This window comes from Podarcis filfolensis (genome assembly GCF_964270895.1).
Source record: "Podarcis filfolensis genome assembly, chromosome: 18".
Classification (NCBI taxonomy): Eukaryota; Metazoa; Chordata; class Lepidosauria; order Squamata; family Lacertidae; genus Podarcis; species Podarcis filfolensis.
In genome coordinates, this window is record NC_139622.1 from 9248490 (window position 1) to 9265135 (window position 16646).

The following is a 16646-nucleotide window of genomic DNA, read 5'->3' on the forward strand; positions in this document are numbered from 1 at the left end:
GGGGTGAGGGGTGGTGATGGGAAAAGGAATTATCTGTGGGATTGAGTGTAGGTATGTTTGAACACTCTTAAGGATTGTATGAAATGTATGTTTGTATGCTTGTATATTTGTAATATATGTGTATTAATGATGAATTATTTTAACAAGGAAAACAATTGAAAAAAAATGAAAAAGCGCAGTGCTGGCGGTCGCGGCGACCCTTCCCAGTAGGTCTTGCCCCAGTGAAGCAAGTCCCCGCCTTCCCACCGCTCTCAAAAACTCCTCCCCCAGCGACCTGAGGCTCCGTCATCTTGTCTCTCTTTGCTCTGCCCTCTTCACTCCTCTGCGTGTTCTGGGAGACCAGAGGGGAGCTTGAGACACCCAGGACTCTTCGCCATCCCGACTCCTCTCTGCCTCTGGGTCTCCCCCCTCTCTTGCCTTGGCTTCTGCCGCCGATTCTGGACTGCTCTCTGCCACCGACTCTCCCCGCTCACTAAGGCCTGTCGCCTCTTCCGCTTCCGACACCTCCTTGTGGGATTTAATCCACTGGGAGCAGTCAAGTACAGCATTCCTTGCAATGCTAGAGAAGACATGCGAGGGAATGTTTGGTCCAGCCAGTCAAAACTTCCTTGTTCTTCCTGGCTGGAGCATCCTTCCTTTTGCATGTGACAGAAGGTGGGCGTGGCCTAACCTGTCCAGGTAACAAAAGGACGAGTCACGCAGCACACCTCTCTCGTTCCTTGTTCCCATCTTCCTTTCGTCCTGTGAACTGCAGTGACTGCTAGCCGGCAGTCACTAGGTAAATCTCCCTTATGGGGTAAACCTGTTGGTATATGTTTGAAACTGCCTGCCTTCAGGGATCACACTGTCCTCTGCTTGATCGTGAGTCAACTTCTTTTATTGACTTTCAGTAAGATTGTGGCGTGCTTGTTTTGGCACTAGCAGTTTGAAAGCATGTCAAAGTGCAAGTAGATAAATAGGTACAGCTCCGGCGGAAAGGAAAACGGCATTTCCGTGCGCTGCTCTGGTTTGCCAGAAGCGGCTTAGTCCTGCCGGCCACATGACCTGGAAGCTGTACGCCAGCTCCTCGACCAATAAAGCGAGATGAGCGCCGCAACCCCAGAGTCGGTCGCAACTGGACCTAATGGTCAGGGGTCCCTTTACCTAAGATTGTGGCGTCTTTATTCTTTCAAGAGGGATTCAAGGGAACTTACCAGGAACGTACAATTCAATCTGAGACAGACTGAATTGTGTATTAGTGAGAGGCTCACACGAGCCTGCAGCCAGCTGTCTGCTGTGCATGTAAAAAAGGGAATGTAAACTCTGCTAAGTAAATGAACTTGCTAACGCAAGTTAGGAAGGATATTAAAGGTAAAGGTAAAGGGACCCCTAACCATTAGGTCCAGTCGTGGCCGACTCTGGGGTTGCGGCACTCATCTCGCTTTATTGGCCGAGGGAGCCGACGTACAGCTTCTGGGTCATGTGGCCAGCAGCACTAAGCCGCTTCTGGCGAACCAAAACAGCGCACGGAAACGCCGTTTACCTTCCCGCCGGAGTGGTATCTATTTATCTACTTGCACTTTGACATGCTTTTGAACTGCTAGGTTGGCAGGAGCAGGGACCGAGCAACGGGAGCTCACCCCGTCACGGCGATTCGAACCACCAACCTTCTGATCGGCAAGTCCTAGGCTCTGTGGTTAACCTACAGCGCCACCCGTGTCCCAGGAAGGATATTAATAAACAATATATCCTCTCCCGCCACCCTGAACATTCCCACACTCCTCCCGATCTTCTCCCTCTGATCACTCATGATCGTCCCACCGCCAGTCCCCGGGATCTGAGACTTCTACCCTAACGGGGTCCCCCAGCTAGTTCCTCCCAGCGTTCCTATGCATCCAGCCAGTCCACGACAGCTCCTATGTCCCAGGAGGAAGGGGTTTCAAAGAGCCAGAGGCAGAACATCCCTACTTGTGGCTCGCGCCCTTAACCGCACCAGCTGAACTGTTTCCCTTTATGCCCCAACAACACCGCCCCCCCTGCATTCTTGCCTCCAGCTTCCTTACCGTGGAAGAAAGCAGCGTCTTCCCTCGGGTACCCCTTGGGCACGGGGACTTTGTTCTCCGTCTGGTTGTTGATGGTGTGCAGGACCTTGACGAGGGCTCGGGACCCGTACTGGGGAGGGGAAGGAAGGCGAAAAGGATCAGGTCCTGCGCAGGCGTCAGGGTGCAAACCCTCCCCCCAATTGCCCCATCAAAATAAATAAATGGAACGTTTTGCAGCGCAGCAAATCAAGATTCTGCCCCAAGGAAAACTGTAATTCCATTGTGCGCTATTTGATCATTCATATGTAGCATTGCTCTATTTAGTACAGTGGTACCTTGGTTCTCGAATGCCTCTGTACTCAAACAACTTGGAACCCAAACACAGCAAACCTGGAAGTAAGTGTTCCAGTTTGCAAACTTTTTTCGGAAGCTGAACATGCTCCATTTTGAGTGTTACGCTTCTGTTTTGAGTGCCACACATCCGTTTAGACAAGTGTTGCGCTGAGGTCTGGCTGTTCTTGCTATTTATTTTCCATTTTTTGCTTTGGCAGCTCCTTTTTGTTTTGTTTTTGTGACTGCGTGGACCCCAGCTCAGCTACTGATGGACTGATTGTGTGATTGCTTTCATTTTATGGATCAATGCTCTCGTTAGATAGTAAAATTCCTGTTAAACTGCTGTTTTAGGGGTTGTTTTTAAAAGTCTGGAACAGATTAATCCGTTTTGCATGACTTTCTATTGGAAAGCGTGCCTTGGTTTTGGAACGTTTTGGTTTTGGAACAGACTTCCGGAAAGGATTAAGTTTGAGAACCAAGGTATCACTGTACTCATTTTAGTCAACCGATAAAAGCTGCTTCCTGGGGTGTGGCTGCTTTCGCCTGCTGATAACTTCTAGGAGGTTGGTTATTTACTATTTCATTCGTTTTTTTTTTATTTGAAAAACAAACAAACCACAAAGCGGTTTAGGAAAAGATAAAACAATGAAATGAAGAAAACCACACAGCTGTGCTTTAAAACACACATGAGCTAAAATGCTGAAACAGATTAAAGTTGGCTCAACTTTCGAGGCATCTGGGTTAGGTTAAGTGCCCGTTCCCCCTGTAACGGTATCATGTAAAATTCCCCCCTTAGTCTTTAAAGGAAGCCTCTGCCAACATGGTGACTTCCAGATGTAGAACAAAAAAAAGCACAGAATCGTAAAGTTGGACGGGACCCCCTGCAGTCATCTAGTCCAACCCTCTGCAGTGCAGCTGATGGCAGCCATTGGCAAAAACATCTGAGACAGCTTCTGGGTTGGCAAAGGCTGCTTTATGGTGGCATGAGAGATTCTCTTGGACCAGTGGGCCCCCCCCTTCACTTCTTTCTCGACTTGCCCCTCACCTTATTCTCAAAGTTGTATTTGCTGAGGTCTCTGGATTCGGTCGCTCTCCTGTCTCCGTGAGTTAAGGCACCCTATTGAGAAGGGGAGAGAGAGAGAAAAGGAAAGGAAATACGTTGAATATGTTGCAGTAGCCTAGCCTGGCGGTCCCACCTTCTCGCACAGACCTGGAGTGCTGCTGCTGCCAACCGCTGCCAGGTATGCCCACCAGGGTCCCCTCAAACCCTGGATCCGGCCCTTTACGTTTTCTCTGTTAACTTTCATGACAGTCTTAGAAGGTAGGCTCAGAATTATCCCCCAACACACACACACACACACACACACACACACACACACACACACACCCAGCAGTGCAGAAAGGGGAAGAGACCAGGGCAACATGAGGTTGCTTCAGTGAATTTGTGACCGAGATAATAATAATAATTTATTATTTATACCCCGCCCATCTGGCTGGGTTTCCCCAGCCACTCTGGGCGGCTTTCAACAGAATATTAAAATACAATAGTCTGTTAAACATTAAAAGCTTCCCTAAACAGGGCTGCCTTCAGATGTCTTCTAAAAGTTTGGTAGTTGTTGTTCTCTTTGACATCTGACGGGAGGGCGTTCCACAGGGCGGGTGCCACCACCGAGAAGGCCCTCTGCCTGGTTCCCTTGTAACCTCGCTTCTCGCAGGGAGGGAACCGCCAGAAGGCCCTCGGAGCTGGACCTCAGTGTCCAGGCAGAACGATGGGGGTGGAGATGCTCCTTCAGGTCTACTGGGCCGAGGCCGTTTAGGGTTTTCAAGGTCAGCACCAACACTTTGAACTGTGCTCGGAAACGTACTGGGAGCCAATGAAGATGTCGTAGGAACACAGGAAGTTGCCTTATACTGAGTCAGCCCATGTCGGTCCACCTAAGGCAGAACTGAGAGAGGACCTGAACTGGGATACCTCCCAAAGTGGGTCCTTCTCTTAGCCACAAGGGCCGTGTTCGCTTCCGAGGGCCGCATGCTAGCCGGAGACAAAAGAGGGTGGGGCAGGAAATGTAAATTTCCCATTCAAGAAAGTGTCGCAGGAAACCACCCCCCATCATTCAGTTTGTACAAACTCGACACACACACTCACACACAACATAAGCTTCTGTTATAAATTCATAGAAAATCAACCATACATCGGATCTGCACTGTTCCACTTTTATTTTACTCCATGAAGGAAGGACTACAAAATGGGAAAGGTTTGATACAGGGCAGCCATAATCCCTTGAGCGTACCAGCACATACGCAGGAGCCCTGCCCAGTTGGTATGATAACCTTGATGGTCCCAGACAGAAGACCATCAAGGTCACAAAGGACTTGCATATGGGAGTGGATTCAACATGGACTGGAACCAAGGACAATGATCAGATCTTCCCTCTGGGGGAGGATCCCCTTTGTCCTCTGGAAATGACTCATGGGGAGGGGGAAAGGAGGAACCAGCCAGGTGACAAGATAGTCAGGTTACCTCCACAACTCCTCCCTCAACCCCTCCTTTTTGTGATGTGTCAATGATGTAGACATGATGTAGTCGTGATGTAGTTTGGGGGATTAGTAACTAATAAAAGTTGGGGTCTTCTTTTGTACTGGGCTTCCATTTTGTTTCACCTGGTGGCAGGTGGGAGTTCTGTCGTGACAGTCTTCAATAAAGGCTACTGGCTGCTGTTTTGCTCTGGTATTCCTGGCTGGTGTCCTTGTTTTTTTTGTCCAAGGGAGCCCTTGGATTTCTCCGTTAACAAAAAGAAGAGGCTTACTTTCCAGCCCAGCAAAAACGCTTACAGCTGGAAAGATCTGTGCCCTGGAGAGATTTCCGAGGGCCGGATAGGGGCCTGCCCCGCCAACTATGTAGGTCTTTTGTGGTTCAATACATGGACCCGAGGGGGTGGGTGGCCCCAGGGACCCTTCCACGGAAGGGGCAAACCAAGACTTACAAGGCTCTCTAAGCGTTTGGCCACAATGGAAGCGAACCGTCTCTCGCCGGCCAATTCGGAGATGAGGAAGATGTATTCCGGAGCAGAAACCTGGTTGGAGCGGTGCGTCCGACCTGGAAGGAAACCCCAAACAGGGAAGGTTAGCTCTCAACGCCCCCTACAGCGAGGGGTGGGGCAGCCAGCGATGTAACACCCGGGCCGACCCAATTGGTTTGGGGACGCAGCCGGAAAAGGCAGAGGCTGTGTTCCAAAACATACAGTGAGCTTCCTGGCCAAGCGGGGAATCTGAGCTCTATCTACTAGAGTGGTACCTTGGTTCTCAAAATCCGTTCCGAGAGCCCGTTCGACTCCTGAAACCATTCGAAAACCAAGGTGCGGCTTCCGATTGGCTGCACTCAATCAGAAGCCGCAGGAGACGTTCGGCTTCCAAAAAGCGTCCGCAAACCAGAACACTTTGAGGTGATCGGGAGCCGATTTGTTTGGGAGCCAAGCCGTTCGAGAACCAAGGTACCACTGTATTTCCCATGTAATCAAGTGATTTTTGAAGGAAGGAATTTTTTTCCTGCTGAACGCAGGGCACCTTTGTTCCATTGTAAGAGGATTAAGAGATGAGCTTTCCACCCAGATCCTATCTGCCCATGTTTTAGCAGCAGGAGTGAGGGGCAGACGGGGCCAGCTAGGAAGGCAGCCCATTTAGGAGAAGGAAAGCTCTGATCCTAAACCTCCGCTGCCTTGCGGGATATCTACACGAGAAGAAAAGGCTCTGGAGTAAACCCTTCACAAATCTGGAGCAGAGTCCCTAAGGCAGTTGGATGGCACCTTGTCCAACTCCTTCCGGCAACTCCAGCTGCCAGGTAAAGGTACCCCTGACCATTAGGTCCAGTTGTGGCCGACTCTGGGGTTGCGGCGCTCATCTCGCTTTATTGGCCGAGGGAGCCGGCGTACAGCTTCTGGGTCATGTGGCCAGCAGGACGAAGCCGCTTCTGGCGAACCAGAGCAGCGCACGGAAACGCCGTTTACCTTCCTGCCAGAGTGGTACCTATTTATCTACTTGCACTTTGACGTGCTTTCGAACTGCTAGGTTGGCAGGAGCAGGGACCGAGCAACGGGAGCTCACTCCCTGGCGGGGATTCGATCCGCCGACCTTCTGATCGGCAAGTCGTAGGCTCTGTGGTGTAACCCACAGCGCCACCTGCTGCCAAGCTGGTGCCAAACATCTTGCTCTGCTTTCCTTTGGACCTCATCAGCGAGGCTGAGAGGGGGGTCTTGTCGTCCAGGCAGCCCAGGCCCTCCAGACACGCCGCCCAGACTTGCACCCTAAGGAGGTCGCTTTGGCACTGCACAAAACCACCGCCAGCGGTTGTTTCATATTGGAGAAGCATTGAAACGAGAGACGAGCTTTCTTGGGCATCTGTGCCGTTCTTCGTGCTCACCAAACTGCTGGATGGCTCGATCGGCGCTCCAAGGCAGCTCTAACGTCATGTGGACGCGCCTCTTCTGATTCTTTACCCGTCTGTCCGCTTGGAGAGAAATCCCTGAGCTGGAGGCCTCGGATATTATTGCTACGAGCTGGGGGACAGAGAGAGGGAGAGACCAGGGGTGGGTGAGATGTGAGTATAAGTACAGTGGTACCTCGGGTTAAGTACTTAATTCGTTCCAGAGGTCCGTTCTTAACCTGAAGCACCACTTTAGCTAATGGGGCAGCCTGCTGCTGCCGCGCCGCCGGAGCACAATTTCTGTTCTCATCCTGAAGCAAAGTTCTTAACCCGAGGTACTATTTCTGGGTTAGCGGAATCTGTAACCTGAAGCATATGTAACCTGAAGCGTATGTGACCTGAAGCGTATGTAACCCGAGGTACCACTGTACAAGCTAGGGGAAAAAAAGATAAAGGAACACCTGACCATTAGGTCCAGTCGTGGCCGACTCTGGGGTTGCGGTGCTCATCTCGCTTTACTGGCCAAGGGTTACAGCTTCCAGGTCATGTGGCCAGCAGGACTAAGCCGCTTCTGGAGAACCAGAACAGCGCACGGAAACGCCGTTTACCTTCCCGCCGGAGCGGTACCTATTTATCTACTTGCACTTTGACGTGCTTTCGAACTGCTAGGTTGGCAGAAGCAGGGACCGAGCAACGGGAGCTCACCCCGTCACGGGGATTCGAACTGCCGACCTTCTGATCGGCAAGTTCTAGGCTCTGTGGTTTAACCCACAGCGCCACCTGCGTGCCTCGACAGGCTAGGAAACGGCCACGCAAAACAGCAATTCCAGCAAGCTCAGGAATAATTTTCTACCTAGCTGAGTTTGTTCTTGGCTTCTTTCGCCCACCCTAAATCACCGAATTGTAGGCAAGACAAAGGCAAAGGACCCCTGAATGATTAAGTCCAGTCAAAGGCGACTATCTACTTGCGCCAGCGTGCTTTTGAACTGCTAGGTTGGCAGGAGCTGGGACAGAGCAACTGGAGCTCACCCTGTCATGGGGATTCGAACCGCCGAGCTTGTGATCGGCAAGCCCAAGATTGAGAAGCTGCGGTCTAAACTGCTGAGCCACCTGTGTGTACTCTCTGTGCACCATACTTTTAAAGCACATAACTTCTCCAAAGAATCTTGGGAACTGTAGTCTCTTAGAGGTGGTAATAATAGCTCTGTGAGGTTTAAACTACAGTTCCCATGATTCTTCTCGTTCTCAGTTAATTGACCTGCACTTCACTCTGAGGTTAGAACATGAAAACATACACTTTAAATGTATGTACAGGGATGGTCCCAGATTAACAGAAGCCATCCTGGTTTCTGAATATGATCCCGGAATGTAAGTCACAACCTTTGATTTCAACGGGTCAAAAGGTAAAAAGGTAAAGGACCCCCTGGACGGTTAAGTCCAGTCAAAGGTGACTATGGGGTTGCGGCGCTCATCTTGCTTTCAGGCCGAGGGAGCCGGCGTTTGTCCACAGACAGCTTTCCGGGTCGTGTGGCCGGCAGGACTAAACCGCTTCTGGCGCAACGGAACACCGTGACGGAAACCAGAGCAGCGCACGGAAACGCCGTTTACCTTCCCGCCGCAGTGGTACCTATTTATCTACTTGCACTGGTGTGCTTTCAAACTGCTAGGTTGGCAGGAGCTGGGACAGAGCAACGGGAGCTCACCCCGTCGTGGGGATTCAAACCACCGACCTTCCGATCAGCAAGCCCAAGAGACTCAGGGGTTTAGACCACAGCGCCATCCACGTCCTCCCATAGAACTGTAGAGCTTGTTGGCCCTGATCTAGTAAAACCCCCGGCAATGCAGGAATATGCAGCTGCCCCACAAGGGGATCAAACCTGCGACCTTGGTATTATCAGATCCACACGCTCCAACCGAGCTACCCATGTGCTATTTCTGACTGCCATCTCGCCAGCTGAGGCTCTGTGCTTCCCTCACCAAGTCCTCGCTTTCTGAGCGAGCCCGAGTGGAGCTGGAGAGGCGAGGGCTGGCTTCCAGACAAGAGTCCAAAATGTGTGATGCCTCTGGTGTATTTTTTGGGGGGGTTGCTCACAGCAAGGGCAAGTTGTCTTTATTGGGTTCCCTCCCAGAGGGGGACCACTGCAGTCTCAGCCCTCTGGGCTCATCTCTCCACTGCCCTCACTCCCCACCCACCCCGGCACCCTGCTTGCCCCTCCAAGCCCTGCCTGGCACTCACTTTGTCTCCATTCATGAAGCGCTCCTTCTCCTTGAGGTTCACGTGGTCGATGGAAAGGCATTGCTCGGCTCGCGACTCGAAGACGACGGAGCCATCCGGCCGCCGCACCAGGCGCCCTTTGCGGCCGGTCATCTGCGTGAGCGAGGGGACGGAAAAGAAAAGGCTGTTATAGCTGGGAGGCCATTATTATTATTAATTATTATTATTATTGAATTTATATATCGCCCTATACCCGGGGGTCTCAGGGCAGTGCACAAAATCAAGATATAAAAACCACAAAATACACAATCAAGACAAAAAGAACAACCCAATAGCGCCCCCCCAAAAACACATTTTAAAAGGACAGAGGAGGTAAATCGGATCAGATCAACCAAAGGCCTGGTTAAAAAGGAACGTTAGCCTGGCACCTAAAAGTGTATAATGAAGGCGCCAGGCGAACTTCCCTAGGGAGAGTGTTTCACAGATGGGGAGCCACTGTAGAAAAGGCCCCGTACTCATGTTGCCACCCTCCGGACCTCTCGAGGAGGAGGCACGTGAAGGAGGGCCGCAGAAGATGATCTCAGGGTCCGGGTAGGTTTATATGGAAAGAGGCAGTCCTTGGGGAATTGCGGTCTATTTAAGGCTTTATAGGCCAAAACCAGCAATTTGAATTGGGCCCGGAAACTAATCGGTAGCCAATGCAGTCAGACCAGGATCGGTGACATATGCTCAAACCATCTTGCCGTCTGGTGAGCAACCTGGCCGCTGAATTCTGCACTGGCTGAAGTTTCCGAACAGTCTTCAGAGGCAGCCCTACGTAGAAGGCACTGCAGTAATCTAACCTTGAGGTCACCAGAGCACAGACAACAGTAGTTAGACCATCCCTGTCCAGACAGTGGCATACCTGGGCCACCAGCTGAAGATGATGGAAGGCGCTCCGGGCAACTGAGGCCACCTGAGCCTCGAGCGGCAGCAAAGGATCCAGGAGGACCCCCAAGCTACGAACCTGCTCCTTCAGAGGAAGTGTGACCCCATCCAGAGCCAGCCATCTGGTCTAGGGAACCCCCCACTAACAGTAAAAGGTAAAGGTAAAGGGACCCCTGACCATTAGGTCCAGTCGTGACCGACTCTGGGGTTGTGGCGCTCATCTCGCTTTACTGGCCGAGGGAGCCGGCGTACAGCTTCCGGGTCATGTGCCCAGCATGACTAAGCCGCTTCTGGCGAACCAGAGCAGCGCACGGAAACGCCGTTTACCTTCCCGCCGGAGCGGTACCTATTTATCTACTTGCACTTTGACGTGCTTTCGAACTGCTAGGTTGGCAGGAGCAGGGACTGAGCAACGGGAGCTCACCCCATCACGGGGATTCGAACCACCGACCTTCTGATCGGCAAGTCCTAGGCTCTGTGGTTTAACCCACAGCGCCACCCGCGTCCCCACTAACAGAGCCTCGGTCTAATCTGGACTGAGCTTCAGTCTGTTGGCTCTCATCCAGCCCATTACCGAGGCAAGAGACTGGTCCAACATTATCATTATTACTGTCGTCATGGGCCTGCTGCCACCTACCTCTGCCACGTGCTCCGGGCCCCCAAAGTGATCAATCAGTTCGTCCAAGGTGTTGAGAGGTAGTTCTTTGCCCAGCGCCTCCGCCTTGGCCAGGAGGTCCTGTTTCATCTTCTCGACGTTCTCCAGCATGACGGTGCCGTACAGCTCCTTCTGGGAGTTCTGCAAAGAGGCGTTGCCTGCGCAGAGAGAGAAGAAGCTTGTTTCTCCCTCTCTCCTGGTGGTAGAACTTGGGGGGACGCCAAGGATGAGAAACCGTTGGGAGTATTTGGGATGGCAGGGGTAGGAAGGATTTCTCCACGCAGCTCAGGGTTAAACCGTGGGCTTCCTTTTACAAGGGGGCATAGCTGTCAACTTACAGATTTGAAAATAAGGGACTAGCAGCCTCGAAAATAAGGGATCAGCAGCCAAAATAAGGGGTTTTCCAGGCACAGGTATGTTCAACTTCTGAGCCCCTCCGAGCCAAAGGCAGAAAGCCCAGCCAGCAGCCAAACGAAGCCTCAAGCGGTGGTTCCCACAGCGCAGCAACCCAGCAAAGGGGATGCAGGAAGGAAAACCACCGTCACCTCTCTGCTGGGAAGCGCTGAGCAAAGGCGAGTCCCCAGGCAACGCGGCCGATTTGATCGGCACAAGGCATGCAAGCTCCACCCCCCAGTCATTCTTAGACTCCTTATTGGGTGAGCAACGCAGCCAAGCAACCCAGTTGGAGCCTCCCTCCTCCCTGGCCAGCAGGAAGGGAGGGAGAGGAGCTGCTTCCTTTGAAACCCGGGAAATTTAAGGGACATCATCAATAAGGGACAGCAGCGGGACACGGCGCTGGGATAAGGGACTTTCCCGCCAAATAAGGGACGCTTGACAGCTATGCAAGGGGGCAGGGACTGGAGGAAAAAACCACTGCTGACGTTTGCTAAGGTGCGATTAAAGATGACAGCAATTAACAATGGCGATAAGAAAGCCCAAACAACCCCTCACCCCGATCGTCGCAAGCGTAACCGTTGAAGATCACGTCATCGTTTTCGAACAGGGACTCCGGGGATGAGTTGAAATCGCTCTCCATCCCTCCTTCGGAATCGGAGCTGCTGTCGGAGCTGATCTTGATGACGCTGCTGCTGGTGAGGTCGCAACTTTTGGGGAACTTGGCTCCGCGGCCCTTCTGCTTCCCTGGAATAAAAGGTGGGGCAGGGCGGGAAAGTGAGTGGGGGAGGCCGCTGAGAGAGAGGGGAGCCTCAGGGCAGACAGAAGGGAGGGAACGGAGGGAAGGGGCTATCGGAAAGGAGGAAGGCCCAGTTCCCACTACAGCTCCATGCAAAATAATTCCCGCATAAAAACATCTAGCATGTCAGAACTGTAGCCCTTTCACCCTGCTTTTCTACACGCAGGGAATTGTGTGGGTTTGGTCCCCCCCCTCCCAGTATGAAAGACCATTCAATGACACAAGCAACAGGCCGACTGCCTGGGTGAAAACAAGGCCTTAAGGACAGGCGAAGAACAGGAGGGGAGAGAAAGGAAGGGAGCCAGTGCCCCAGAAATCACAAGGAGAAAAATTTGTACGTCAACCGCTTTCGTTCTGCACCACCAGCACGCCTGGGCCTTGAATCATTTATTTTCTTTTCTTTTAAGGAAGTGAATGCTGTCGGACTGTCACGCACCCTGAAAATGCTTACAAGCGCCCCAATAATAACTCAGTCTAGGTGGTGCTTTGTTAATCTAGAATTTTAAAAGGTAAAAGGGGTGTTTTGAAAATGAAAAGCTGAGGACAGGTTTAGAATTGCAAGAGTTGGAAGGGATCCCCAAAAAGTCCAACCCCATACAATGCAGTGTAATGGTCTCCCTCGGGAGGTTGTGGACTCTCCATCCTTGGAGGTTTTTAAGCAGAGATTGGATGGCCATCGGTCAGGGATGCTTTAGTTGAGCATAGCTGTCAACTTACAGATTTGAAAATAAGGGACCAGCAGCCTCGAAAATAAGGGATCAGCAGCCAAAATAAGGGATTTTCAGAGCGCTGGTATGTTTGACTTCTGAGCCCCTCCGAGCCAAAGGCAGAAAGCCCAGCCAGCAGCCAAACGAAGCCTCAAGCAGTGGTTCCCACAGTGCAGCAACCCGGCAAAGGGGACGCAGCAAGGAAAACCACCGTCACCTCTCCGCTGGGAAGCGCTGAGCAAAGGCGAGTCCCCAGGCAAGGCGGCCGATTTGATCGGCACAAGGCATGCAAGCTCCACCCCCCAGTCGTTCTTAGACTCCTTATTGGGTGAGCAATGCAGCCAAGCAACACAGTTGGAGCCTCCCTCCTCCCTGGCCGGCAGGGAGGGAGAGGAGCTGCTTCCTTTGAAACCCGGGAAATTTAAGGGACATCATCAATAAGGGACAGCAGCGGGACACAGCGCTGGGATAAGGGACTTTCCCGCCAAATAAGGGACAGTTGACAGCTATGTAGTTGAGATTCCTGCATTGCAGGCTCCTGGAAGATGACCCTTGGGGTATCTTCCAGCTTTGAAAGTCTAAGTTTCATTGCAGGTACCCCAACTCCCTGCAATGCAGTCCAACTTCCTACAATGCAGGAATCAAAGTTGAAAGAATCTGTGGCAGGAGACCATCCAAACTCTCTTCCAAAACCTCCAGCGAAGCAGAGACCACCACCTTCCAAGGGAGTCCCATCTACCACTGAACGGGCTTTTGCTGCCAGAAAGTTCTTCCTGAAGTTGAGTCAGAATCTCATTTCCCATCATTTGGGTCCATCAGCCCTCTGGAGCTGCAGAAAGCAAGCTTGCTCCCCACTTCCACTTTGGATATTTGAAGGTGGCTATCCTATCTCCTCTCAGTCTCCTCTTTCCCAGGCTAAACGTGCCCAGCTCCTTCGACCGCTCCTCATCAGGCTTGGCTTCCAGACCCTTGATCGTTTTGGTTTGCCCTCCTCTGCACACGTTTAGAGACACCTAGGGCAAAGACCTCTGTGTGTGTGTGCTGGATGGAAGCCAACTTGATTCCAAAAAATGAATAAAATAAATCCATTTAGGAGATGGTGGAGGAAGAAGAGGAGGGAGGGAGGAGGCTATATTCTAAGTCCACGACCACCAGGGCAATTAACCACATGCCTGCGAGTCCCTGTTGCAAAGGAGTAGGAAAGATAAATACAGTGGTGCCTTGGTTCTCAAACGCCTTGGCTCCCAAATGCTGAAAACCCGGAAATAAGTGTTCCGGTTTTCAAACTTTTTTTTGGAAGCAGAGCGTCCGATTCGGCTGTTGGCTATTGTTTCTGGGACGCCTGCACCAATCAGAAGCCGTTTTCGAACATTTCGGAAGTCAAACGGACTTCCGGAATGCATTAAGTTTGGTGCTTTTGTATTTGCTATTTATTTTACGTTTTTGTTTTTGAGGCTTTTTTGGTTCATTTGTGTCTGTGACTGCGTGGAACCTAGTTCAGCTACTGATTGATTGATTGATTGAGTGACTGCGGAAATGGATAATCCAAACAATGACTATCATCAGTGCAGGTAAAAGGATTTTTTTTTAACTTCATCATCTAGAATACTGTCTTATTTATTTTATAGTGCAGGACATTGATTACTGCTTTCATTTTATGGATCAATGATCTCATTAGCAAAATTAACATTAAACTGCTGTTTTAGGGTTTGTTTTTAAAAGGCTGGAACGGATCAATCCGTGTTGCATTCCTTTCAATGGGAAAGCAGTGCGCCTTGGTTTTGAAACGCTTTGGTTTTGGAACGGACTTCCGGAACGGAGTAAGTTTGAGAACCGAGGTACCACTGTAGAAATAAATAAAGAAACAGAAAGCAATAGAAAGAAAAGGGAGATGGGGTGACGAAAGACCACGAGTGAAGGCTGGAGATGGGGTGAGGGGGAAGGGAAGCAAGGGAAGAAAAGGCCGCAGATTGCGACTGCACTACAAGGAGGGCGTGGGGGGAGAGGGAATGAGGTTTCGGGAGGGGAGGGGAGAGCGCCGGGGGTCTTACGTTTTCTCTTAATGCCAGTTCCTCTCTCTCTTTTTCGTTTGGTTGAAGGAAAGTGCTTCTTAATTAGTGAGAGGAAGACGCCTCTGAAAAAAGTCGGGAGATGCAGAGATTTTACTCTTAACGGCCAGGAGGAGCCGAACCGTCGCTGACTGTATTTATTTATTTTAAAAATGAAAAGAGGGTAAACCAAAGGGGAAGGACACAGAGACTGAACGAAACGTGAAAGCAAAACAGAAACACCCAAACAACCCCAAAAAAACCGACCTGTTCGGGATTGGAAGTGCAGCTACAAGCATCCGGCCGCTTGGCTTCTTTCTGACAGCCCATTGGCTGAGCTGGTGTGATGTCACAGAATGTTCGGGAGTTCTAATACGAAGGCCAGGCCGGGGATTGTAGCAGGTTTGCTGAGCAAATCAGAAAGCTGTCTTTGGCAGGGGGGGTGTGCCCAGTATTTGGAATGAGCTTAGGAGTCATACTGGGTTTGGGGAGCAGAGAGGGAGGAGAGATACTGGGGTTGGGGGGCGGGCAATGAGTGTGGCCGATGAAAAGCAGCCTGTGCCATGAAATTTCCGCACACCAGATTGCAAATAAAAATCTGATTTGTTTTTTTGAACCCGCCCTTTGCTTACTGTCAGGGAGGGAACTGCCATCGGCTTAGAGGTGAGAAACAGAAGGGCAGTTGTGTTACAGGGAGCCTCCAAAAATCTTGCGAAGCAGTTCCTCCTCCGGAGAGCAGGAACGTCCCGTCTCCAGTGGAGGAGAAGAGGTGCAAGAACCAGAGGATGCTAGTGAAAGCCTCAACGCCACTCCTGAGCGAGCCGGAGAGGGGGAAAGCATGGCCTTGCCACTGCCCATCCCGCGCAGTAATCTGAGGCGCAGGGAGGGGCGGAAACGGTTAGGGGTAATGAAATTTTTATGTTGGGGGGGGGGTACAAAAAAAGACCACTCCCGGATTCTGCTAGCGATTGAGCCAGACATGAGCCTTGATGCTTTCTACTGTAAATAGTCTGCACCAAAATAAAGCCTGTGAAACACAGGTCGGAGTCCTGCCTGCTTACTCTCAAGCAACCGCAACAGCACCTGACACTTAAAGGTAAAGGTAAAGGGACCCCTGACCATTAGGTCCAGTCGTGCCCAACTCTGGGGTTGCGGCGCTCATCTCGCTTTATTGGCCGAGGGAGCCGGTGTACAGCTTCCGGGTCATGTGGCCAGTAGGACTAAGCCGTTTCTGGCGAACCAGAGCAGCGCACGGAAACACCGTTTACCTTCCCGCCGGAGCAGTACCTATTTATCTACTTGCACTTTGACGTGCTTTCGAACTGCTAAGTTGGCAGGAGCTGGGACCGAGCAACAGGAGCTCACCCCATCGCGGGGATTCAAACCGCCGACCTTCTGATCGGCAAGTCCTAGGCTCTGTGGTTTAACCCACAGCGCCACACTTACGTTCTCAGAAAAACAAGTCTGACTTGGGGCGATGCGTTTGTGTGACCAAGTATATCCAAAAGGGCAAGAGACTTGACACGTGGATAGGGTAAAAAAATAAAATCAGGGAGGGGGAGATGGGAAAAGTAAGGAAGGATGCATGGACGAATGGGGGGGGGGGGTCACTTGATGCAAATGGGGGCAAAACAGGGGCTTCTATGGGTACGCACCTCGCCCCAATCTCACCCAACGTTACCCCACCCCACTCCCGGGACATGAACACTGGTCAGCGAGACCGGTAGTGAGCGCATGAGCTTGGATGAGAACAAACACTCCCCCTCCCCGAAAAAAATTTTTTTTGATAATGTAGAAGCAGAACCCAGCCAGCATTCATTTATAAAGGGGAGATGGGGGTTAGGAAAGAGGAAAGGGTTAGAACCGACAGTGAAAACCTCGGGGCAGGCATATCGCATGCGGCCCCAGCAGATATTCTTATTAAGCGCTGCCACTGTTTAATAATAATAATAATAATAATAATAATAATAATAATAATAATAATAATAATAATTTCATTATTTGTACCCCGCCCATCTGACTGGGTTGCCCCCAGCCACTCTAAGCAGCTTCCAACATATAGGTAAAGGTAAAGGTAAAGGTAAAGGCACCCCTGACCATTAGGTCCAGTCGTGGCCGACTCTGGGGT

At 51.2% G+C, this 16646-nt stretch overlaps 1 protein-coding gene across 3 annotated transcripts in view; it reads right to left on the minus strand.

The window, feature by feature from the left end:
* The window catches only part of SBNO2 (strawberry notch homolog 2), a 102331-nt gene that overhangs the window by 14540 nt on the left and 71145 nt on the right, over positions 1-16646 (minus strand). For all 3 annotated transcript variants that reach the window (XM_083594366.1, XM_083594367.1, XM_083594368.1), the window contains 8 exons: positions 14522-14604; positions 11523-11711; positions 10554-10729; positions 9011-9142; positions 6772-6907; positions 5339-5451; positions 3400-3471; positions 2043-2151 (listed from right to left, as the gene is read on the minus strand). In XM_083594366.1, the coding sequence (XP_083450492.1) occupies positions 2043-2151; positions 3400-3471; positions 5339-5451; positions 6772-6907; positions 9011-9142; positions 10554-10729; positions 11523-11711; positions 14522-14604 (1010 nt within the window). The remainder of the gene's footprint in view (positions 1-2042; positions 2152-3399; positions 3472-5338; positions 5452-6771; positions 6908-9010; positions 9143-10553; positions 10730-11522; positions 11712-14521; positions 14605-16646) is intronic.